The 26,032-nt window shown below is 38.2% G+C and overlaps 2 protein-coding genes across 2 annotated transcripts in view; both read left to right on the forward strand.

The window, feature by feature from the left end:
• The window catches only part of LOC128080619 (sulfotransferase 1 family member D1-like), a 948,073-nt gene that overhangs the window by 206,617 nt on the left and 715,424 nt on the right, over nucleotides 1-26,032 (forward strand). The window lies entirely within an intron of this gene.
• Nucleotides 1-26,032, forward strand: part of FAT4 (FAT atypical cadherin 4) — a 135,673-nt gene that overhangs the window by 101,235 nt on the left and 8,406 nt on the right. The window contains exons 9-16 of the mRNA XM_052682989.1: nucleotides 465-4,814; nucleotides 12,051-12,155; nucleotides 13,055-13,362; nucleotides 17,086-17,171; nucleotides 18,379-18,558; nucleotides 19,406-19,530; nucleotides 20,661-20,878; nucleotides 25,430-25,688. Coding sequence (XP_052538949.1) covers nucleotides 465-4,814; nucleotides 12,051-12,155; nucleotides 13,055-13,362; nucleotides 17,086-17,171; nucleotides 18,379-18,558; nucleotides 19,406-19,530; nucleotides 20,661-20,878; nucleotides 25,430-25,688 — 5,631 coding nt within the window. The remainder of the gene's footprint in view (nucleotides 1-464; nucleotides 4,815-12,050; nucleotides 12,156-13,054; nucleotides 13,363-17,085; nucleotides 17,172-18,378; nucleotides 18,559-19,405; nucleotides 19,531-20,660; nucleotides 20,879-25,429; nucleotides 25,689-26,032) is intronic.

A 26,032-nucleotide genomic window follows, 5' to 3' on the forward strand; every position in this document is an offset into this window, starting at 1 on the left:
CTTTTTTTGATTGTTGTAACAGAGATAAACTATGAGCAACTGCAAAAAAGTAAAAAAGTATCAGTGACTTTCAATTTCCCTTGAGTTATGGCTTTCATAACGTGAATGTTCTAGAAATGGGATGCTGGACTATCAAAAAATTGCAGGTTCAGTTGCCAGTGCACATAGCCACTGGCATCTGTGCAGCACATTTCCCTGAATGCAGTGATCTGGTTTTCTGACCCATGCTTTTTGACCACAATATGTTTCATGGGCTCACAAGCTACTTTCTTGAACATCATATCTTGTGTAAAAGAAGTTCATTTTCAGAGCAGTATAAGAAAGAACATGTTCCTCAAGGAAGAGTACGGGGGGGGGGGGGGGGGGCTACCCTCACATATATTTCTGGGTGAAAAGCTGGCGTAGTGTTTTCCACAATTGATGCATTCATTCATGAACTGCCTGGTCTTTGTTCTCCATTTCAGGTTCATTTGTGTTTGCAGTGACTGTCACTGATGCAGATGCCGGCTCTAACGCGGAGCTCCATTATTCCCTCGTGGGGAAGAACGCGGAGAAATTCCACATTGATTCAGCAAGGGGGGCAATCCTAGCTGCCAATGAGCTGGCAGGAGAGTCTGAAGTCACCATTTCTGTCCACGTTAGGGATGGCGGCCGGTACCCCAAGACAGACTCTACAACTGTCACCGTGAGGTTTGTGAACAAAGCAGAATTTCCTCAAGTTCAAGCCGAACAGGAGACTTTCACTTTTCCTGAAAACCAAGCAGTTGGGACGCTTGTCACCATGATTTCTGGGTCTTCGGCCAGAGGAGGCTCCTTGTCCTACTATATTGCCAGTGGGAACCTGGGCAACACCTTCATAGTGGATCAGGTAACAGGACAGCTTTCTGTCGGCCAGGCTTTGGATTTTGAAGCCATACAGAAATATGTGGTTTGGATTGAGGCCAGAGATACAGGCTTTCCTCCCTTTTCCTCGTATAAGAAATTGGAAGTAACGGTTGTAGATGTCAATGATAATGCACCGCAGTTTGAGCAAGATCCCTTCATTGCTGAAATAGTGGAGAATCTGTCCCCACGGAAGTTACTGACGGTGGCTGCAGTTGACAGGGACAGTGGTCTGAATGGACAGTTAATTTATGAAATAATTGAGGGCAATACAGAAAATAGTTTCAATATCAACAGAGCCACAGGTGAGATCAGGAGTGTCAGGCCCTTGGACAGGGAGAAATTGTCTCGATACACACTAACCATAAAAGCTTCAGATAAAGGCACCCCGCTCCAGAGTACAACCGTCAAAGTTATCATTAATGTTTTAGATGAAAATGACAACGCCCCAAGATTCTCTCAGATATTTAGTGCTTCTGTGCCTGAAAATGCACCTCTGGGATTTACAGTAACCCGAGTCACAACTTCAGATGAAGACGTCGGCATGAATGCAATCAGCAGGTACTCCATAAGGGATACAAGTCTCCCATTTATCATAAATCCAAGCACTGGGGATATCACAGTCAGCAGACTGCTAAACAGGGAGGATACGGATCGCTACAGAATCAGAGTCTCTGCACATGACTCTGGCTGGACAGTGAGCACAGATGTCACCATATTTGTCACTGATGTCAATGACAATGCTCCACGATTTACAAAACCATCCTATTACTTGGAGTGTCCTGAGCTCCCTGGGATTGGGTTGAAAGTCACTCAAGTTTCAGCCACTGATCCCGATGAAGGATCTAACGGTCACGTCTTCTACTTCATAAAATCTCAATCTGAGTTCTTCCGTATCAATGCAACCACAGGGGAAATTTTCAACAAACAGTATTTAAGGTACCAAAACTCAAGCGGTTCCAGCAATGTCAACATAAACAGGCACAGCTTCATTGTGACTTCTTCAGACCGTGGCAGTCCTCCTTTGCTGAGTGAGACAACTGTCACAATTAACATAGTCGACAGCAATGACAATGCACCACTGTTCCTTGCTCCTAAATATTTTACACCTGTTACTAAGAATGTGAGAGCTGGCACAAACTTAATTAAAGTTACTGCAGTAGATGATAAAGACTTTGGTTTGAATTCTGAAGTGGAATACTTTCTTTCTGATGAAAGCAAAACTAATAAATTCAGACTGGACAGGAGTACAGGCTGGATTTCTGTGTCATCTTCACTAATGGCTGATTTGAACAAAAAATTTCTATTTAAAGTAAAAGCAAAGGATAAAGGTAATCCTCCACTGTCATCTGAGGTAGCTGTTGAAATAGTCGTAACAGAGGAAAACTACCATACACCTGAGTTTTCTCAAAGCCATATGAGTGTTACTATCCCAGAGAGTCACTCTGTTGGAGCAGTGATCAGGACGGTTTCAGCCCGAGACAGAGATGCCGCTATGAATGGATTAATCAAATATAATATTTCCTCTGGAAATGAGGCTGGCAACTTTGCTATCAACACAACAACTGGTACACTTACACTAGCAAAACCACTTGATTTTGAGTTATGCCAAAAGCATGACCTAATTGTTACCGCCACAGATGGAGGATGGGTGTCCAGAACGGGCTTCTGCAGTGTCACCATTAATGTCATTGATGTGAATGATAATTCTCCAGCATTCAGCCCTGAGGACTACTTTCCCAAAGTATTAGAAAATGCCCCAAGTGGGACAACTGTTATTCGTTTAAATGCCAGTGATGCTGACTCTGGACCTAATGCTGTGATTGCGTATGCCATTCAGTCCTCTGATAGTGACCTCTTTGTCATTGACCCCAACACAGGAACAATCACTACCCAAGGATTTTTAGATTATGAAACAAAGCAAAGTTACCATTTAACAATAAAGGCTTTTAATGTTCCAGATGAAGAGAGGTGCAGTTTTGCCAGTGTCAACATCCAGTTAGAAGGGACTAATGAATATGTCCCCCGTTTTGTGTCTAAGCTTTATTATTTTGAAGTTTCTGAGGCAGCGTCTGAAGGTACCATTGTGGGTGAAGTTTTTGCAAGCGATCGTGATCTGGGAACTGATGGAGAAGTTCATTACCTTCTCTTTGGCAATAGCAGAAAGAAGGGCTTCCAAATAGATGAAAGAAGTGGCCAGATCTATGTTTCAGGACCTCTTGACAGAGAAAAAGAAGAACGAATCTCTTTGAGAGTTCTTGCAAAAAATTTTGGAAGCATTCGTGGTGCAGATATAGATGAAGTAACTGTTAATATCACTGTACTGGATGCCAACGATCCTCCTGTATTCACTTTAGGAACCTACAACATACAAATTAGCGAGGGTGTTCCTCCGGGCACCCATGTCACATTTGTGAGTGCCTTTGATTCAGATTCTGTCCCAAGCTGGAGCCGGTTTTCTTATTTCATTGGGTCTGGTAATGACAACAGTGCCTTTTCCATTAACCCACAGACAGGACAGGTCACTGTCACTGCAGAACTGGATCGAGAAACTCTGCCTGTGTACAATCTGTCTGTGCTGGCCATTGATTCAGGAACACCATCTGCAACAGGCAGTGCCTCTTTATTGGTAACTTTGGAAGACATCAATGATAACGGCCCCACCTTGTCCACCCGCCAGGGAGAAGTCATGGAGAATAATCGTGCGGGAACTCTTGTAATGATGCTTCAATCCTCAGATCCCGATCTCCCTCCAAACCAAGGCCCCTTTACGTACTACTTACTCAGCACTGGCCCTGCAACCAGTTACTTCAGCCTTAGCACTGCCGGTGTCCTGACTACAACAAGGGAGATCGATAGGGAGCAAATCAGTGATTTCTACCTGTCAGTGATTACAAGAGACTCTGGAATTCCTCAAATGTCTTCCACAGGAACTGTGCAGATAAAGGTAATAGACCAAAATGACAACCCATCTCAGCCCAGAACGGTAGAAATCTATGTTCATTATTATGGCAACCTTTTCCCAGGAGGAATTTTGGGCAATGTAAAGCCACAGGACCCAGATGTGTTAGACAGCTTCCAGTGCTCCCTCACCTCGGGAGTCACCAGCCTCTTCAGTATTCCTGGGGGCACCTGTGAGCTACACTCACAGGCCAGGTCCACAGATGGGGTGTTTGACCTGGCTGTACTCAGCAGCGATGGCCTGCATGGTGCTGTCACAAGCAGTGTCCGCGTTTTCTTTGCGGGTTTTGGCAATGCCACCATTGACAACAGCATCCTTCTTCGCTTGAGTGTCCATACAGTGCGGGATTTTCTGACGAACCACTACCTCCATTTCCTGCGCATTGCCAGCTCACAGCTGACAGGGCTGGGCACTGCCGTACAGCTCTATGGGCTGTATGAGGAGAGCAACCAGACCTTCCTGATGGCGGCTGTCAAGCGCAGCAGCAACCAGTATGTGAACCCCAGTGGTGTGGCCACCTTCTTCGAGAGTATCAAAGACATCCTCTTCCGGCAGAGTGGAGTGCGGATTGAGTCTGTGGATCACAACTCGTGCCTGCAGAGCCCGTGCCAGAATGGAGGGAGCTGCATGAGAAGGCTGGCTGTAGGCCCAGCCTTGAAGAGCCACGAGAGCATCCCTGTCATCATCGTGGCCAATGAGCCCCTCCGGCCCTTCATGTGCAGGTGCATGCCAGGGTATGAAGGCAGCTTGTGTGAGATCGACATTGATGAATGCCTCCCTTCACCATGTCACAACGATGGGACCTGCCACAACTTGGTGGGGGGATTCTCATGCAGTTGCCCAGACGGCTTTACCGGCATGGCCTGCGAGAGGGACGTCAATGAGTGCCTTTCCAACCCGTGCAAAAATGGGGCCGCCTGCCAGAACTTCCCCGGAACCTTCAACTGTATTTGCAAAACTGGGTATACAGGTACACTTTTACTTCTCTTCATCTCAGTCGAGAGAATGGGAAAGAGAGCAGAAATGTACCTTTAAAGCAAAAGATACATTCCAGCTACAATTATCTGAATGTGAACATTCCCATTAGGTGAAGAAGTCATGCAAAAGACCACTTTTGTAGTTATGAAAACCGAAAAGACCAGATGCCCACACTGTTATTTTATTTTAGCTGTCCTTAAGCAAATCTCTCATACCTGATTTGCATTAGAACAGAAGGATTTTACCAGAGCTATTTTAATTTATTAAATATGTAGAAAACATTTCCAATGCTTAAGTATGACTTTTTCTGTTCTTGTTATTGTTGTGCATATTGTGGTAGCATTTTGATTCTGTTAGGAGTGTGCCAAGCAAGAAAATCAGCCTCTGCCCCAAATTGCTTACGGTCATACGATATAGAAAACAGATGAAGGATATGGAAAAGAAAACAAATCTCAGGCAAAATGATCAAGCATGCATATGTTGTCCCTTTGCCATTTATTTTTTTCATTAACAGAAATGGCTGCAGCATTCCTGATTCTTCTGAGTGTTTTATTTTTTTTTCTCCCCAGTATTTGTTTCACATTATCCCTAGAAAAGCAGACTGATGTTTGCATTATGGCAAGGCTCTAATCTGTATTGTCATATGGGAAGGACATGTATTTTATTTGTAGTTATCAAAGGGCACATTTATTAATTAAATTAAACGAAATTCCTGGCTCACTCCTCCTGTGAAAATTCTGGATGCTTTCAGACGTTCTAAGAAAAATATCAACAGATTTAGGTTGCAAATTCTCTTAAACTGCTACAGCCACTATAACATATAGAGTTAGCAGTCCGATGAATATATAGAGACGTCCTCAAAAGGAGAAGAATACTACTTGGTTGTCATTAATAATTATGGCATTAAAAATTGGCCCACTGAATTTGTCTTCTTGGAATTTATCTAGCATGACTGTCTTCCACCCTTAATCTTCTTTTATTGCTTAGGCTGAGATTTGAGAAAACAGCTGTACTTGAAATCGCCTGTAAATTTTAAGTTCATGTGCGTACATGTTTTGTTCTGGTCTGGCATAATCTGAGTGTGATTGGATCTTCCTCCATCTGTGGTTCCTCTGTGCGTTGAAAAGCACTTGCTGTGATGTTCTTTACTTGAGGATCTTTAGTTATTATCCTTGAGTTTGAGGAGCATTCAAGAAAATATTGTTTTTTGAAAATACTGAAAAGCTCAAAAACGCTTACTGAAGTATGTGTATAATGTACACCTTATGTAGGAAAAATGTTGCTTTAAAGTTTAATGTGTTAGAAGCTGATACAGACTCATATATTCTGATGGGTCTCCCCTCACCATATTTCAGTTGTCTGTCATGATGGTGGCTATGGCTGTGGGAGAGGGTTGGAGCCTTGTGCTACAGTCAGTGGAGATCTACTCCATTCTGGCAGTGGAGCTTCTAGAGGACCTCAGATCACCCTGCAAATGATTTGATCAGAGAAAGAACTCCTAATCTTTATAATTTTTGGATGTCAGTTTCTCGAAACAGAAAGAGAGAGGAACTTTACTACTGCACATTGATGCAATGCTTCTTCTAGCATGTTTTACAACTGCAGTGAAGCACCACAGTTACAAAATGTGCATACCACTGCAGGGTTTCAGTCTTCTTGTGCATAATCTTTGGAAAAAATTCTAGTTCTTGCATTCTGTCTTTCTGTCATGTATTCATTGTATGTTTAAAAACAAAACAACCAACACAACAGCAACAAACTTAGGACATCTTATTCAGATATTCCTATCATGCTTATGGCACCCTTAGTACAAAACAGCAGAAGAAATTAAAACATTTTTATCTAGCTGAGTATTACCAGTCTGAACAATTATAAGCATTACTTATGGTCACTTTCTAGAGATGCAATAGAGAGACTGACTAGAGAAGTTAAAGCCTCTATTACTTCTCATAAGGAGTATTTCAAATGCCTTGGGGGAGTAGGCACGGCTCTGCTCATTATGATGTGACAATTGAGGCTTGCCTCCACTGTCCTCAAAGCTTGTTTGTAACCAGTGGAGTACTCAGGGTATCTTTTTAAGTTAGATTAGTACTGGAGATGCTGTATACTTTATTGCAAAGGAGAAAATTAATTGATTTTGAATAAAGGAATGACTACTTCATTTAGACACAGCTACAGCAGCTGATAAGCATTCAGAGTGAAAGATGTCTTGATGTAGAGGATACCGATGTGATTTTCTGTGTGAACTCCACAAATGTACTACTGAGCCTCAGGTCAGGAACACTTATTGTGAACTGAGAAGCAGTTCCAATTAAGTTTACAATCCAGGAGTTGATTTTATGTTATATTATTAGTTCAGATTATTTTGCCAGGAGCATGGCAAAATAGTTCTAGGGAGCATATCCCCTGTAATGCTTTAGGTTATTAGCACCAGAGGTTAAATGGGCATATGTTCGATGTTGCCACTAAGCAAAACACTTCATTAACTAGCAGCATACTGTAGTTTTTGCCTCTTGTTTTTACCTACAATTTGAAGCGTTAAAAAAATGTCCTGGTCATTTTTTTCTGGTCTTAAAGTTTAATGTTCAAGCCTGATGTCAGCTAAAAATAAAGCTCTACACATGATAAACACTTGGAAAAGAAAAAAAAAAGGAAAAAAAAGAAAGGAATGTTTTAACTAAGAAAATGTGATGAGAGACTGTTAAAGTTTGAAGTGTTGGATTTCTTTCATGCCGTGAATTAAATCTGGCATCTGATATGAGCTTCCTCTAAACTACTTGTCAACATAAATAATTTTAAAATAGAATACCACTGAGGCAGGCGTTTATATTTGGGAGTCAGATCTTTTTAAAATCAGTTGGCTATTGTAGAATCAAGAAGCATTTAAGTGTCTTGAGATTAATTGGTCAGGACAGAAAACAAACGGCACTAAAGTATGTAATTAAAAACCAACATATCTTTGGAGCTGAATATCAGTGGAGTTGATTAGATAAGATCTCAACTAATAATCAGTATATTTTGAGGGTTTATGTCTGCAGAAGCATATTTGAAATGCTACAAATTTAATATATAATAGGTTCTGCAGATATCAGAATACAGATTGTTTGAGAATGCTTGTCATAGAGACTGTTATGTTGTTATTATACTACCAACAGAAAGATTGCACAGCTGTTTGAGATTTTAATCCTGATTCATATATGATTAAAGATAGCTGTAGTGAATGTAAAAATAAAGCTTGAAACTGTTTCTTTATGAATACTAGAGTGCCTCACCGAAAAGAGACAGCCAAAATAGCAGATTTTTAATTCAGTGTATCATAAACATAGCCTTCCTGCTTCTCTTAGAATGAAAATACAGTCTCCTAATTGAATTCGCATAGTTCATAAAAAAACAAAAGCAAAATAGTAACACAGCTCTGCATACAAGTAGAAATGTTTATTTTCTGAGGTAGACATTGTTCACTGCAAATTCAAGTACTTGAGCTTTAGACCCTTACAATGGCTTACCTGGAAACTGAGAGTCTTTCTTTTATTTGATTTATTATGTTTTGTCAGCTGCATTTCACTTCATCACGCTGCAAATGTAATTTGGTTCATTTCACTGAATAGGATTATGAAGAGTTATTACCTCAGAGCAACATCATTAGTGTTTAAACAATCTGTTATAATTACGTCTCTTAATGATGATCAGGTTTTGTTTTTAAAATAATAATTTTCTACAAGAAATATATCTTGTTATTTACAGTAGTTGTCAGCCCTTCCTTTGAACCTTTCATTTTTGGTTTTCCAGGACTCATTAAGATGAAGGAATGTAGGTTTGTGAAATTGTTTCAAATGCAGGATTAAAATAACAGAAGAACCATTTTAAAAGATGTGCGTGAGAAACCACATAAACTGAAACTCTTGAATCAGCTGAAATCTAACCCAAGAGCACTCAGTTGATATCTGTTCGTGTTACATTCTTCAATTTAAAAAAAAGTTATTCTCAGGAAGTTTGATTTTTGCATGTGATATCATCAGCTTGAGGTGATGAACGATAAATGCTGAATGCTGTCTGTTATCTCTTATCTAGTGTTATACTAAACTCATGTTCTTCAAGCAATGTCTTTGTGACACAAAGATGAATACCCTGAATCTTTCAGTATTTCAATTGAGATGAAATCTAAAAACTCAACTGCATCATTTACCTAAGCTGGAGCGTTACTGCAGGCAGGCTGGGTTTGGAGTCTCTGGCTCATGAAACATTGATTGAGATGTTTCCTTCCCTTGATTGGATTTGATACATAGGTTCCTCCAAAAATAATGCCTCTTATTTATTTCCATCTACAACCTATAACAGATACGAAGAGCACAGTAACTCCAGTTGAGCAAATTTTCGGCTACAAAACACTGTTTCCAACCCAAATATTCACCATTTGCTGTGCCAGTAATGAACAAGAGCTTGCATTCTGCAGTTGTACAAATCTGCAGCAGCAGAGCTAACCCACTATCACGTTTTCTGAAACACACCACCCACTGCCTCACTATGCTCACATCCAGTGGTTAATTTCCCTAGACAGAGATAACAGAGGAATAAATAGTAATGTGGAAGAAATATAGTTTGGATTAAAAGGGAAGAGCCAGAATGTGCAATCTGAACACTGGTGGACCATCCAGAACTCAGGTTGATCAGAGGCCTGGAACACCTCTCCTGTGAAGAGATCTGAGGGTATTGTGGTTGTTCATCCTGGAGAAGGCTTTACACGAGCCCTTATAGCAGCCTTCCAGTATCTGAACAGGGCGTTCAGGGCAGTTGGAGAGACACTTTTCATTATGGAGTACCATGGTAAGACAAGGGGTGATTTAGATTAGACAGGAAGAAATTCTTCACAGTGAGGATGGTGAGGCTCTGGCACAGGTTCCACAGATGGAGCATCTCCATCTGTGCACCTCCAAGATGCTCAAAGCCAGATTGGATGGGGACCTGGGGCCTGATCTAGTGAGTGGTGTCCCTGCCCCTAAGTCAGGGGCTTAGAACTAGATGATCTTTAAGGTCCCTTCCAACCCAAATCAGTTTAAGATTCTATAATTTTACTTTATCAAAGTCTTACATTTTAAATACTTGTATGGAACAGCCGTAGTGACAAACTGGAAAAGTATTCCTAAGTTATGTTTTTTGTTCTGCTGATAACTGGCTTTTGCTTCCTAAGATAAGCAAGTTTTCCCAGGTCTTTAGCACTTCAGAGAATCACAGAGAATATCCAAAGTTTCTTTTTCATTTAAGATAAATATTAGTTCTATTAGCTCTGATGAATTGTTTAATCAGAGTATTTGTCTTCCCCTGTGTCAAAACAGTTGGAATAAATGCAAACACGTTTTTATTAATTTTTTGAATTATTCAAACAATTGTTAAATATGAAAAAGTTGTTGTTATTCACTAGTTAAAATATGTGCAGCTAAAATAAACATCTATTTTCTGTTGCTGACTCAGCAAATACGCCAGCTTTAAAGAGAGCTGACTAAAGGAGGAGCACTTAAGGCACATTTCAAAAGACTTAGTAAACCCTATAAACTACATTAGATTTTTTTTTTTTTTTAACTAAGAAATATCATTGAGCTAATTTATTGTCTTTACCTCATTCTTGCGAAGCGTTCTCCTTGATAATTCAAAGATGGATGCTATGTGTCATAATTCTTCAATAAGGAAAACAGCAAAATCTAACATTAAAAAATTATCTCATCCTTCAGTCATGCCTGTTAGACAATAAAAAAATAAATACCCCCGGAGTGTAATTAGATACAGACACTGGAAATGTTTCCCGGATTTGTGGTGAATCTGTGAGTTGCATGTTAGCAACAGGACTACTCTAATGTTCCATTTCCATCCTGTCTGCAGTCATACAGGGGGGGCTCCTGCTCACATGAAAGAACAGCCTCAATCTTCTTTAGCTTAAACAGAAAGATACTGTAAAAAAAAGTGTTCTAATTAGGGGACAAAAGCTGTGAAACAATGAAACACTAGCAGAGCTAGTAGTAGCACAATCCTATTTGTCTACAATTTTAGAAGCTAGCAATCTCCTGAAGTCTGACAACTACATTTTGTCCCTTGCTGTCACGTACCAAGTAACAGTTACAGGATAGAAGTATCAGAAAAGTATGGACAGCCTCTATGCAAGTTCATATTGTTATTTTAACTTAAAACATACTTTATACTTGTATAGTGCCATGAGTAAAATAATTCATTGTTAGTGCGGTAAGAAGCATATGCAAATCTTACCCTTTGCTAAGTATCTGCAGTTATCCTGGATTAGGTGGAGTTTAAGGAGAGATCTGGAAGAAATATGGCTGATTTTTCAAGTTCTTTACAGAGAAACATAAGCAGAAAACACAACAATAGTTTCAAGGTTTTGCTGAATAGGTAGGGAAGGCTAGCAGTGCTGGCAGAAAGCAAGGCAGGTACCAAGAGCAGTGTATAGTGGAAGTATTGCCAAATTGATAAAAACCACGCAATGAAAAACCAAAAAGTGAAGACAAACACTGTGGTAGTTAATATTTTCAGACAAAGAAAATTTTACTTTTGTACAAAGAATCCCCTTGCCAGTGTTCAGCATCTGTTAAAATCTTCACCACTTCTCTTGGTTCTTTTCTTGTTGAAATGAATTATATGATTTCAGTTTATTCTCTGTTGAATAATATCTACCACATGTGACAATGGCTGCTTAGAAAAGGACTGCATCCAGGGTAACATATTTTAGCTCTGGAGGACTCTGGTCCCTCTGAGTCAGGAAGGGGGTTGTAATTGATGAGGAAAAATAAGAAAGATCACATAATGTACAATAGCAGCCTGTGTTCACCATGCTGTGTTCGTACAGGTTCCAGCAAGGGCTGTCACTATCCTTGATCCCCTTCTTGATCCCCTTCACAATGAGTGCACTGCATTCAATAGGAAGAAAAACCATTTTTGTTTTCATTCAACTTCTCATTTCATTTCAAGTCCCACTGGTATAGGTGTATAGGCACCAGTTAATAAAAAGAAATCTAATATCTATATGAGATAATTACAACAAAACACTTGAAAATTTGTCTGTGTTTGTCAGGCCCATGTCAGGGTTGGGGGCAATACCTGTGTTTTCTCTCTTGTTCCCTCTCTAAGCCCCACACATTCCCCCTTTTGTTGCTTAAATGTATCCTGACTTGGCTATTGATTGGATTACTCTGACCTGGAAATCGCTCTTGTTTCACGATGGCAGGGAAAACGTGTGACTCCACTGTCAATTACTGTGAATGCAACCCCTGTTTTAATGGTGGGTCCTGCCAGAGTGGGTTGGAGGGGTACTACTGCCACTGCCCCTTTGGTGAGTTTGCTACTCCTCTTCCTTATCTTCCCCTTCCCTACTAACAATTCTCAAATATGCAATTTATGTTTACCTTTTTGCAACTGATAAGTATGTGCATGGAACCCTGTCCTGTCCTCATTACAAGAACTTGACTCAATCAGAACAGCTTTTAGTCCACATGGGTGCTTGTCCTTTCAATTTATTGCATACTAATGAAATTTTGAGTTCCAGAAACCAGCATACAATTCTGAGAATTAGAGAAGCATGTAGTACTGCCAAAATAGTTTAATAACTGTTAGAATTTAATTGTCTTGAGTTTGTTTTGTGGAATGAACCCAATAAAGACAGAAGACAACACAGATATTTAAGACATTGTGATGTAATTGCATTTAGATTGATTCTGAATGCAAGTTCATACAGAATTGTCATTGTTCAGACAGAAAAGCACAAAAGTAAATGTAATGGATCAATTAAAAAAACAACCACAAGCAACTGACAAAATCAAGAGATCATCTATAATATTTTAAAGCTGCTGAAACCTTCAGTACACACTTGTAAATAGCTTTAAGTACATTTTTCTACTAACATTTAGAGTAACTATTTTATTTTCCTTATGTTACATTTTCTTGAAGTTTTATTCATTTCTTATATTTATAACTGTGGTCCACAGTAAATGCAACTAATATTCATAAATTTTTTTCTAATTGTCACTGCAATTAAAAACAAAATCAAGGAAAACTGTATATAACTATGACCTCCAGAACACTTCTGCTCACATTGCGTATTTTTTATCATATATTAGAAGCTTTTTAAAGGGCCTGTCTAAAGCATATCAATACTTCCTTATACTTTGTTTCTGGGATTATGCTCGATGAGGAAAAGCTATCTGCTACCAGATTCTATTTTTTGTTTTGCAGGTGTTTTTGGGAATCATTGTGAACTGAATAGTTATGGATTTGAAGAGTTGTCATATATGGAGTTTCCCAGTATGGATCCAAACAATAATTACATCTACATAAAGTTTGCCACTATAAAAAGGAATGCTTTAATGTTGTATAACTACGACAACCAAACTGGAGAAAGGGGAGAATTTCTGGCTCTGGAAATAACAGAAGGAAGGCTGAGATTCTCCTATAATCTTGGCAGTGGCACGTACAAGCTTACCACAGCTAAGAAGGTGTCTGATGGACAATTTCACACAGTTATTGCCCGGAGGGCTGGAATGGTAAGAAATGCTAAAATGGGAATTTAAGACAAGTTCAGCCAAGTGACTTTGGCTTCCACATGAACTCACAAGAACATAAAATTAGTAACATTGCATTTGCTAGCAGAACCTCCAACTTTGGATAAAAAAAACTCCCTCATTTCTTTCTTATTCCAACTGACTCAAAGACCTACAATGGTTTGTTTAGTATGATGATAATAAAAAATAATTAAAGAAACATGTGCAATGCCCCGCACTCTAAATGTGAAAAATGAGAACCAGGAATAATTAGTGAGATAAATTACTGCATATGAGGCCAATTAACTGATGCAGATTACAGAAATGATATTAAGGAATACTGATTAACCATAGTAACAACAAAAACGCTGAAAATAATTTACCTTAATGTTTGGATAGTAGCAGCGATCAAATTTGAAATTCCATCTATGACTTTTTTAAGCCAGTTCAGAAATTTTGCAAATTTCATTTAAATAAAAGCTTTTTTATTTTTTATTTTTTTTTTTTTCCTGTATCACAAATGCAGACATTTCAAAAGTGCTACACTGAGAGGGATTTTGTCTGGGGAAAAATGAGTTACTTCCTGCCTGCCCCTACCAGAGGGAAGGTATTCTGTCAAAAAGTGGACAGGGACAATTGATTGCCATATGCCTGATGCCTCAACCCTTCTGCCTTTTTTTTTTTTTTTCTCAGTAAATGTTTTCTATTCTTTTTCTCTAGTATTTAATAATATTTCCAAAGCAGAACATAAACCAAATGTTCTTTGAGTTCAAGCCAAACTTTTTGACTCCGTAGTGTTTGAGTTAGAAATGAAACAAATATATTTGCCATCCACAATCAGTAACTATTGGCCAAAAGCTCCCTTTTCAGAAAGATATGGCCAGCATATATGGAATCTCATATTCTTCCCATGTTTGAAATTAAAGTCACGTAAGAATAATATATGGATGGAGCTCCACAATTTGTTTTATAGTTCAGGCCAGAAGAGATGGAGAGAATAAAAGAATAAACTGTTCTACCCGGTGTGACTCCTCCTGAGTCCTCGTAGAGATTTCTTTTCACTAACAAAATGGCTGCAGCAGTCATTGCTGCTAAGGTAGTTTTTATAGTTTGTAGCTGCTCTGTTTGCAGTGCCCTGCTGAAATGCTTCAAGTCCAGGGTGAGAAGTCCATAGGCACAAATGTGTCAGGAATATCAGAGGGCTATATGAGGTCTTGGTCCATGGTTCTGTATGGTCAGGGTTGTCTCCTGACTTTTCTGCACAGCACTTTTTTCTCCTGAAGAGTCTTGAGCCAGAAACTGCACGTCAGCTTGCATATGTTGCAATACCTGATTTCTTTCGCTTGTTGAAGTGGGGAATGGCTTAGTCTTCGGCTAAATTTGGATATCTGATTTGTGCACGTAGGAGTTTTATATCCAAGTAACATGAAGGATAATTGTGACATTGAGTAATGATGTTGTTTTAGTGTGCCTTAATATCAGATACTTAACAGTTTGCCTCACAGCTTCCAAAAGGTTATGCTCAAAAATGCACCTAGGTCTTATAAGACATAACGTTCACATTTTAGCAGCTAAATTAGTCTGGTATACCTGTTGATATTAGTTATGGCTTAGTGTAGAGCCCACCTTAAAAACTGTAGAAAATAAATGAGATACACTTAAAAAAATAAAGTGGGAAAATGTTTTACTTGTGGATATGCCAGAGGGCTAGACTACAGAAGAAGAGAGCATAAAAAATACAATATAAAGAAAATCTCACTTTTGAATGCTTCAGACTGAGAGCATTTAAGACAACCTATATTTTTGCATGATTCTTGTTTAAACTATCTCATTAATGTCAGCTGTTTACAAACAGAGTATGTAATCAGAATCACCTTTGTCTTAGATATTTCTTCTGCAGGAAAAATGTCTCCCAGGTGTCCAAAACTGTATAAAATAGCCCCCCTTCAGGATTCCAAATCTGTCATTTCCTACAGCACAGTGGGATTTTATCGGAAACTGGTAAAATCATTAAGTTGTCAGTCCTGAGATATTGCAGAATGACAGACTAGAAGGCCTCATAATGCAGCAAGGTAACTGTAGAGTAATGCTCAAGTAACAAGCAGGAACATTTGACTAACATTAGAAAATAAATTGTATTGCACTCTGGTCCAAGTAAAATATATTCTCAAATATCCAGCTCTTCAGCTGGGTTTGCAACTTGGCTTTCACAGTGCATAGCGATATAACTTAGGGAGATTACACTGATTGAGCTAAGAACAAAAAACTCATTTCATTTTTTGTTGTTGAAACTCTGAAGGAAAATATGTACATATATGATGGCATACAGACCAGTCAGCTTATTATTCTTTCTATGAATTGTTTCATTTATATAGGGCATGTAATCTACTTTGGAACTGCAGACTGATGTTTCACAGGAGAAGCAGTTTTCTTATTATGTATGGAAAGAAATTCAAGATAAGCTTTTATTAAAAAAAAAAAAAAAAAAAGCAAATTGAACAATTTAGACACACTGTAGGACGTGATTTAGGGCTGAGAGCTATGAATGTGTTTGGTCATTACAATGTGTCAGCTTGCACTATGTATTTGGAAATACAATGGAGAATCTGTGGGGATTCCAACAAGATGTTGTTAGTGAACTGAGATGCAGGCAAGAGAAAAAAACTTTGCACTGTAATGACATCCTGATAGCTATTGCTGTTTGCTCAGCTCCTGTAAAGTAACCTAAACCAAAGTAGAAATCAAGACTTTTTGGAAAGAAATGTTTGATTTCAATTTGCCGTAGAACTGTACCACACATCTAGTGGAAACATGAGGAGCTGATATGTTCAACCTGGAGATTATGTTTATTTTTCTGAAAATTTGATTTAACTAACCTTCAGGACTTTTTTCGCAGTGCATCTGTTATTAATAAATCACCATGAGGAAAATTCTTTGCTAAATGAGGAATAAAATAAAAACTCCTTTTTAAATTAGTAGGAGTTATTTCATGGTTTTAGTGAAAGTTTTTTTAAGAATTTTAGTACAGAAATTAGAAAATAAAAATGCCGTGATTTGCTTTGGTGTAAATAACATGTAAAAAGACAGCTCCATTGTCTAGGGATTGATGGCTTTGAGATTTCAATAAATTAAAGAGGAAAACTGCTTTAAGTGTTGATGCCCAGCACTTCTCTTGATGTCAGCTTGGTCCCTCTGACCAATCCATGTCCAACTGTTTTGCCATTATTGATGTAGTCCACTTGGGTTAATATTTTTAGCTAATAATCTAGGAGTTTGCACACCCAGCTTTTGCACGGCACTTTTCATCCAGTTCAGGCAATGTGATTAGTGTCAGGGTGAAGCCCCTGAAGGAATGCCCTTTGTGTTTGGAGGGAGCAACTCTCTGTTCAGATCAAAAGTAGTATACAATATCAGCCAAAAGAACTGCAGCTTCAGAGAGGAAAGCAAACAAACATGGAGGAATCCAAAGCTGAAAAGTTTGCGTTTCACTGACTCTGTATGAGCTTGTCAATTAACTCCTGCTCCATTACTATCCACATGTCAGTGTTCACTGTGGTGATGCAGAAAGGAGTTGGTCAGTGTCCCTGAAGCACCTTTTGATACTGAGTGACATAATGTACAAGTGCTTCATTCTAGCCGAGCTCTTTATATATATTATAAGCATTTATTGTGGTTGGGAATATACCCTTGCAGTATTCAACATATCTGTGTATGTGGCTTTTGCAGGCAGCATCACTGACAGTGGATTCCTGCTCTGAGGATCAGGAGCCAGGCTATTGCACTGTTAGCAATGTGGCTGTTTCCACTGACTGGTAAATAATTCTTCATTTTTGGGGGTTTATTTCTGTAAAATGAAAATAAACAACCTGCTAAAATTAGAGAAGCTTGGAATAATGATTACGTGTCTTTAGCCTAGTCTCAGGGAAGGGATAGATGTCTAAGTTGCACTCATTTCAGGAGGCCTAAAGAGGTAGTTCTCTGAAGTGTCATCGCCTTGCATCCTTGTAGAAGCAGGTGACATTTTGTCCATGTCCCATTGATTGCCTACTCAGGCTAAATTCCCATGTCCAAGGATTTTATTCAAAAATCCCCAATTCTCAGTTCCATCTCTGTTCCCAGGGTATGGGTGAACATAAGAAGCCCACGTAAGAGGGTAGTCCACACTGTAGTGTAAATGAGGCTAAGATTTTTTAATTAAAGTTGTGGGATTTCGCATCAAAATCTAGACAAAATTAGTAATCAGAATATCAGACACTCATGATTACTTGTAAATCTTAATTAGAAAATGAAACAAATTTATGTGTTGTAATCAAATTCCTCTAAAATGTACTGCAGTACTCTTGGACACAGTTCAAAATTCTACAAAATTTAGTGCAACAAGTATTTAGCAAAACCTTTTCCACTTTTACTTGAGGAGTCTGTCTTGGTAAAAACAGTTTTAGACTCAAAATACTATTACTTTAGTAGTGCCTACATTTCACTCCAGTATTGCTCACTCTGGGCTTTGATTTCTTTGGTTGTTTTTTTTTTTTTGAATGTACCTATAGTTTATTGTAAAGGTGTAAGAAACACACCTGCTTTTCCAATAGGATCCTCCTTAAAAATAGCAGTAACTTTAATTCCCATCATTGTTGCTAATTTTGTGCAGTTATCACAATCGTATTTCTAACACAGGTAGATTCTCAACTAGTATAGTATATACAAAAGCAGATATGTATTTGTAAAATAACGAATCCACCTTCCAGCTGTTTAAATATAATCTATAATTTGATACATAATTGAGTGAAAATCTGTATTCATTTTGATTTCAAGTGCGTTGCTCGGTTAAGTGAATAGAAGTTTTGAGATTCAACAATGTGAATTTAGATGTCATAGGGGCATCACTCTCTTTCCTCTTCTAAACGTACAATATGAATTTTGGAAGTGGAACTTTAGCCACAGACCCTAGCTGACAGCTCCTTTGTTGTCACTGCTATTTTATGTCCGATGTCGGTAAACCTTTTTTTCTCTCTTTTATAGGACCCTTGATGTACAACCAAATCGACTTACCGTTGGTGGTATCAGGTCTGTTGAGCCCATCCTTGAAAGGAGAGGACAGGTGGAAAGCCATGATTTTGTGGGCTGTATAATGGAGTTTGCAGTCAACGGACGTCCCCTGGAGCCCAGCCAGGCTTTGGCAGCTCAAGGAATCTTAGATCAGTACGTCTGCTATATATGGTATCGAATAGACAGTATTTATGATATAGGAAGCCAGCATAAAACTCAGGCACCAGTCCTGACGCTTTTAGATATTTCTTGTAAAAAATGACTGTAGAATTTATTATAAAGTGTGAAAAAATTAAGAAATGAATCTGGGTGAGAGATTCACAAAAGATTACAGAAACTTCAAAAAAGCAACATCATTACCAATTATTATTATTAATGTTGCTTTGCAGGCTGAAATAGAGTAGCCCTGTTTCTTTATAAATTCCACCTGGGTTTGATTGTACTTCTACGGTTCACTAAACCTCTACTCCCCCTTATTTCTTTTTAATTCACAATGTCTGTTCTATCAATTTGCCTCTCAAGTATCACTGAATTTCACTCATATCCTCTGAGTGATCTTTCAGGAACGATCAGCTATTTGACTCTATTGTTTTTCTGTCTCTCTATTTGAAGCCACAATTGTAGCAACTATGTCAGTCTTAGGTCCAAATTTGGTAGCTCACCCTTTTCTCTTTCCACCTCTAGTCTTTACTGTTCTTTGTGAAAGAAGTGAGGTCTCCAGAGATCTGCAGAGCACCTGAAAGAGTGTCTTCATCTCTTACATAACAGATAATAGGAATTTCACTGCCTGTGAATTCTCTTCTCTTTATTAAGCCTGTTATAACTTGATTCTGAAAGGTGGGATCTGTTTTGAACTGTCGGAGAGAAGAGCATCTCAATTTTTGCATCTCTTGAAGGGAAGAAAAAGATTATCATTCAACCACACAATCCTTTCCAGCAAACTTGCTTCTGTTTGTTTCTACATGCATTCCTCAGTATCTGCTTTTCTGCATTGTTTCAGATGTCCTCGATTAGAAAATGCTTGCACAACTAGCCCCTGCCAACATGGTGGCACCTGCACTGATCACTGGTCATGGCAGCAATGCCAATGCAAAGATGGACTGACGGGAGACCACTGTGAAAAATGTAGGGTTTTGCTCTTTATTTTTCATCTACATCTAACTGCATGGTTATACCATTAAGAGTTTCTTTTCAGGGGCACAGGATAATGAATTTTAAGAAATAATGAAAACAAGCGGCCTACTCACCTCTTAAATAATCATGAAGGAAAAGTCCACAATGGACTATTGTCCTTTCATAAGTTAAAAATAACATCAAGATATATATCTTAAGTTTCCTTGTCTTTATATCACATTTCAGGTAATTTACACTCATTTAAAACTACTGCTTCCAATCAGGTATAATCAGTTACCAAAATAAAGCTATCCAAAAGGAGGGATTTGTCTGCTGGGGAGAGGTAAGAGAGAGAGTAAGAGGGAGAAGGCTTCCCTTTGCATAAACACAGTGTGCACATGCTTATGGCTTCTCTGTACAGTAGGCCTTTTTATCTAATAATCATCAAGTTATATGCGTGAAAGTATATGGCATATGTAAGTAAATGCAATCCATTTACATGCTGGGATTATAAACTTGAGTATGGATAGCTATAAATCAGTACACAATTGTCCAGGAGAGCAAAGCAATTTATTTCCATATAGTGATAGTACAATGACTGAGTTTTGTTTTCTTACATGTCTCACTATTGTTCAGCTGATTTATATGGTTTTTTTATGTCATTTTACTAAATAATTTTGCCATGATTTTAACAGCATTTAGTAGTCAGTGCTCTACCATTTTTATTCTTTTACACCCTTTTACAAATGGAAAGTCATTATCTCTGTCCTGAAGAGCTTGGAGTTCAATATATCGTGAAGCCCTCTTTGCAGTAATGGAAATAGTAACATCTCTGGGAAGGAATTATAGTTCTGAGTGCCAAATTTTTTCTCCTACTCCCTCACTTGTTCCCTAGCGAGTTTTAATTTACTATTGACTGATACCAGCAGTAAATTACTAGCACACTCCCACTCTCAAACACACATTCTGGTTCAAGCCAAAGAACAGAGGGGGGTGAAATTGCCATTCATTCCTGCTCTCCCCACTGACCTGCTCTGAACTTGATCTCCTCCCTGAAGAAAATTGTTGTTATCAGGCAGATCATCACTATGCTATATCTGCAACCAGCTGCATACTAAGTGCTTCCTCTGTCCTTGTCCCAGTTATTACTGCCGACACTGCCTTATCACTGGAAGGCAGAGGACGACTCGACTACCACATGAGCCCAAATAAGAAGCGTGAATACATGATGAGATACGTTGCTAGAGGTGCCAGCCCAGGACCTTTGAATGTGGACAGCTTGGAAGTGAAGTTCAGAACAAGAAGCGAGAATGGGATTTTAGTTCACATCCAGGAAAGCAGCAACTTCACTACTGTGAAGGTAAGATTGCAGTTAATGCTGAGTTTGATTTGATTGGTCTGCCTTTTGTACAGTGATCAAAATCATATTTTTCCATTACTCTTGCCGTTTCCTTTGTAAAATATTAGGTCTTTAACTAAGGCTAGGCACTGTGCCAGTATCGTTCATCTTCTCTGCAATTCCCTTGCTATTTGCCAAGGTATCAGAAGATCTTGATGGCTTTGTATCTAAGCAGTTTTGTCTAGACTCCAAATAATGACTGTTTTAAGGCAGAGGGTATGGTACTCATTGCCATATTTGTTATCATCATGAAGTTACAATCTACAGAGCAAATAATTTCATTATTGGCTTTTTATCTTCTGATTTTTCAGACCTTGAACCTGGACCCTCCTTAAGCTTGCAAACAACAGCCAGAAAGTTTTCACAAATTCCTACTGATGTGGCTTGTGCTTTTCAAACTAGGAAGTGAGGGATAACTTGAATTCATGAGGTTACCCACAGAGCAATGTCAATATCAAATTGTTTTTAGATATGTGGCTGAGTTAATGCTTCAAATGCCACGCAGTTTTCTTTCCCAAGAGTTTATTGCTGCAGAAGTTACCTTCCTCAAGAGAAAGCAATGGTTCAGTTCCCGGTGATGACTCAGTGCATTTACTCATAACTCTAAATGAGTACAGCAGTGATGGCTGGCAAGCCTCTTTATTGGGTTGGTGTAAGCTCCAAGTTTCCTTGACTGCTGTAACGCTTTCCAAGTTTTTTTTTCCTGACTTTAAAAGAAACTCATACAAAAATTCACACTTTCTAAGCTTCAGCCCCATTGATATTGTCCACCTGCCCAGTTCCTGTGCGGATCAGAAGTACAGAGCTTTCCTGTCCTCCGGCTACTTTTAAGAAGCAAGTCTGCACTACTTCACAGGCATACACTTATAACCTGTCATTTAATAGGGAGTTTCTGCCACAGTCATATTAGCTGGTAAAATCTAATGATTTTGTGTTCCAGAGGAAAACAAACAAGAGCAAGAAGACAAACCAAACAAAAAGAAAAGCAATGAATATTACCTTTTTTCTCCCTAGACAAATTCATTATACTAGCTGTGCAATTAATTTTAATTAAAGAAGAAAAAAAAAAGAAAAAAAAGAATTTTCTTTCTTTCATGAAAGTCTTGTTGGTGTGTTTGTGCAAACACTCTTATTGTTGTTTGTTTTGGTGAAGTTATATAAATAAGCAGGGGGTGTCTTATCCCTTACCTAGGTGTTCAAGGGCTAAGAACTCAAGTTTACTTAGTAACAGGTCCTTTAAGGAAGGAGGGGTAACTTCACTGAAGTGATTATTACCAGAAAGTTCTCAGATGATGGTAGTTCATAAAACAGATCTTTTTCACTGTAGTTATTACAATATGGATTCTACTCCACTCACACTGAGTGTAGGTATCATGACAAGGGCATCCTGTGGTTGTGGCCCAAGATGTCAGTAAAGCTAGCCCACACATCAGTCTCCCTGGCATCTCAGCCCACTTCCTGGTAGTAAATGAGATTTGGAGAATTCTATTTACAATTCTTTTATCTTCAAAACAGGCATTTTTATAACTTGATTTTTGGATATTTTAATAAGCTTGTTTTCCAAGGCATAAGCGTTTGGCAAAAACTTGCATGTGGTTTTAATATTAAATTATACTAGAGAAAAACTATAAGCTCTGTGACTACCTCCATGCCTCCACATTTTTCCTCGTGTACTCAACTGGTTTTGTTACAGCTGGGACTGGGATAAAATTAGAGAAATGGCAATAAATCAGACCTACTGAGATTGCAAGCAGCTGATTATTTAAATGATGGATGTAACCTCCCTTTAAAGAACCTCAAGCTTGGAGAAAAAAGGTCTTATTTATGATATTAAGGACTCCTTAATCCAGGAAAAATGTAAGAACTGGCAGATGAAATTAAAGAATAGTAAAACTCAAAAGGAAAATGTCTCTCAAAAAAAGCACAAAAAGGAAAATGGTAGGAGTCTTTACTACTATAGCTCACTGTCTCAGCATATTTTGTAATGAGTAATGCATACTACAACTAATTCAGTTGGAAGTGAAGAGATAAATACAGCAGGCTAAAAGTGAAATTACCTGTCCTGTTTTAGCTGAAAATCTCATCTGAAATCAGATTAAATTAACATAATCACACCTCTAAGATCTATGAATTGTATGAGTAGAGAATGTGGATTATGTATTGCCCGTATGTGCTAACGTATGCACATATCAAGTTACAGGAATAAATCAGAACATAGCTCATTTCAACAGTATCCTATATAGTGAGCTATAAATCTGTACAGGCTAGGGCTCAAATTTAAAACAAGTAAGAAGCAATTTGCTCAGTAAAGTAGATTCAGAATGTTAGTAAAGTTGGATCAATCTTGTATTCAGAAATATGTTCGCTTTAGTAGCTCATTCTTTTCAGTATATCCCACTTGTCAGTTGCTCAGCTATTTAAATAAAACCTAGAAATGAGTGTTATTCAATATTGTAAGCATTGACATTTGTTTCAAATTTAGAAGTACGTTATGCTTTAAGGAACGAAAAAGAGCATTCCTTATTTTGTCCTGATTAAAGAAGTCATGGACCAGTCTCGTCTCTGGAAATTTTATTTTCTAAATACTTCTGGTACAATATTTATAGACATTGGTCACATGCCATTTTAAAGAAATAAAGTAGCACTTCAGAGTCATAAATCAGTATGGTGGGTAAATAATTATATAATTCTTCTCTGATGTGGACTTAGAAGACACAGGTCAATGTTTAGTATTCTCATAAGCTTAGAGGATACTGTTTGATATAATATATTCCTTTGCGTTTTTGTAAAGACCTAAACACACAACAGTACTTTCACAGAGCATACAGACCAAATAAAAGGAACAAACCCATGAAAACTTGTAAACATAAATAAATATATATAGTCCATGCAGTTTGTCTTTTCACAAATATTTTTCATTGTGGCAAATGGTGTTTAATATGTTCTGATCATCTGTGTGACTGCATTTCCAAATATGGTTTTTTCTTCAGCCTGTGTCACAGTTTAGATGTCTGCCACCTGTATTTGCCAACATCAAAAGCATCCTGTCTTTGAGGGGGGATCTTTATCAAAGAATATTTAAACAGTACATTTTCAAATAGTCCAAATTATGTTGGTTATAAGTAAAGTTCATATATAAATTAACCACCATTTTTCTTGATCTAAATGGACTTTACGCTAGATGTGTTCAAGCTGCTGACAGAACGTGAAAGTGGTTTTTCAGACATATTAAAGCTGATGTATACAAAGAAAGTCCTCATTTTATATCACTAAAAAAAAAAAAAAGAAATCTAGAGCACTGAACAGTTTCTAGAAACTAGAAGAGCATTCTTCTTGTCCATGTGTCACCTCACAGTTCTTCTCAGATTAATGTTATATTTTCTGGAACAAAGCACTCAAGGCTTAGAGAGCTTTCAACAAACCTGTGGCTCTGACCACTCCTATACAATGCTTGTGCACCATCTACACACTGCACGTCACAGGAAGGAACACAGAAGGGAAAGGAGTGGTCCTATAACGAAGATGCAAAGTAACAGAGATGAGTATGTAAGGGAATCTGCAACAAGTCACAGAACTACCCTATGAACTGTATTTGTTATTTCTGACACCCTACATAAAAGCTTACAAGTTGGTACAGTGCTCAGGAGATCACTGACATACCCAGGTCCTACGCAGCATTTGAGAATTTTTTGTGTTTGGTTATGGATTTTTTTCCCACTCTTTTTTCCTAAATGTAAAGTTTGTACTAATCTCTCTTTGGGATTGCTTAACACTCAATTCATAAAAGGTTTAAAATTCTTCGTCTCATGAATGTAGCGTCATCTTTTGAGGAAAAGCCAAAATGTGTTTTAGAGTCCTCAATAGTACATTTTTTTTAATAGCTCGTAAGCTTAAAATCAGTTTTCTTAAGTAAGCATCATTTGAAAATTCACACAAAATAATAAACTTCACGGGGCTTTAGTAAGATTTCTAAAATAGAAATATTTTTATGCAGAATGCAGTTTACCAGAGAACCAGTTAGGAAATTGGAATCTTGCTCAAATTCTGTCATACATTTTCCTACTGTGTCATAACTAGTTGCAAGTTTTTGGGGCAAGGACAACATCTGTTTATTCTGCAAAGCATTTTCTCCACTTGCTTTGACAGGGAAGGAAGAGTTTGTCTTAATTGGTTAAAATATTTTGTCATGTGCGTACCCTCCCTACTGCTAGCTTCTCAACAGGTTTTCCTCTTGTGAGAGTATCCGAGGAATAAGTGGATGGCAACTGCATATTTTCTACGCATGTAGTAATGAATCTAATTGCAGCCAAGTACTAAATAATGTATGCATTTTAGTACCAAACAGTTGTTTGAGAAAAATGCATTCATACATTTTACTGCAACCAAAGCCATGTGTTACTATAGCTGTACTGGATAAGCGTAATGTTGGTTATGTGTATGTGGGGGCAAAAAGTTGGCTCTATACCTATCATTTTAAAATGATGCATTCTGTTGTTTTCTTTTTCTGATCAGATAAGAGCTGGGAAAGTGCACTACATATCTGATGCTGGAATTGCTGGGAAAGTGGAAAGAAACATTCCAGAAGTGTACACAGCAGATGGGCAGTGGCATTCAGTGCGCATCGAGAAGAACGGCTCTATCACTGTGCTGTCTGTTGACAAGACTCATAGACGAGACATTCTCCATGTCACGCAGGATTTTGGTGGACTAAATGTTCTTACAATATCTTTGGGAGGTATCTCAAATCAGCCTTTCAAGAGCACAGTTGCAGGTAATTCATTTTTCTTTTAGATTTAGTGCACATGAGCACATTTGAGCAGACAAAGGGTGTCTGCTTGCTTTAAGGTTGCAGAAAGTACTGTAGTTCTATATCAGTAACTAATACACTTCTACACTTTGTCAGGAAAGCTGTAATTTGAATAGGTAAGGGTTGCAAACTTTTTTCCTCTAATACAAACTTGTTGTTTTCAAAAAGCAGCATTCCATCTGCAGGGCTTTTTGGAGGCACGGGGTGGTTTGCTTGATTGTATGCAAGTGCATTGTTATGAATTTGTTATGCTAATGGAGAAGAAAGGATCCATTCTTTACCTGGGTCAGAATCTGGAAAATCAAAGC

Source organism: Tympanuchus pallidicinctus, unplaced genomic scaffold (assembly GCF_026119805.1).
Source record: "Tympanuchus pallidicinctus isolate F22 unplaced genomic scaffold, pur_lepc_1.0 scaffold2, whole genome shotgun sequence".
Lineage (NCBI taxonomy): Eukaryota > Metazoa > Chordata > Aves > Galliformes > Phasianidae > Tympanuchus > Tympanuchus pallidicinctus.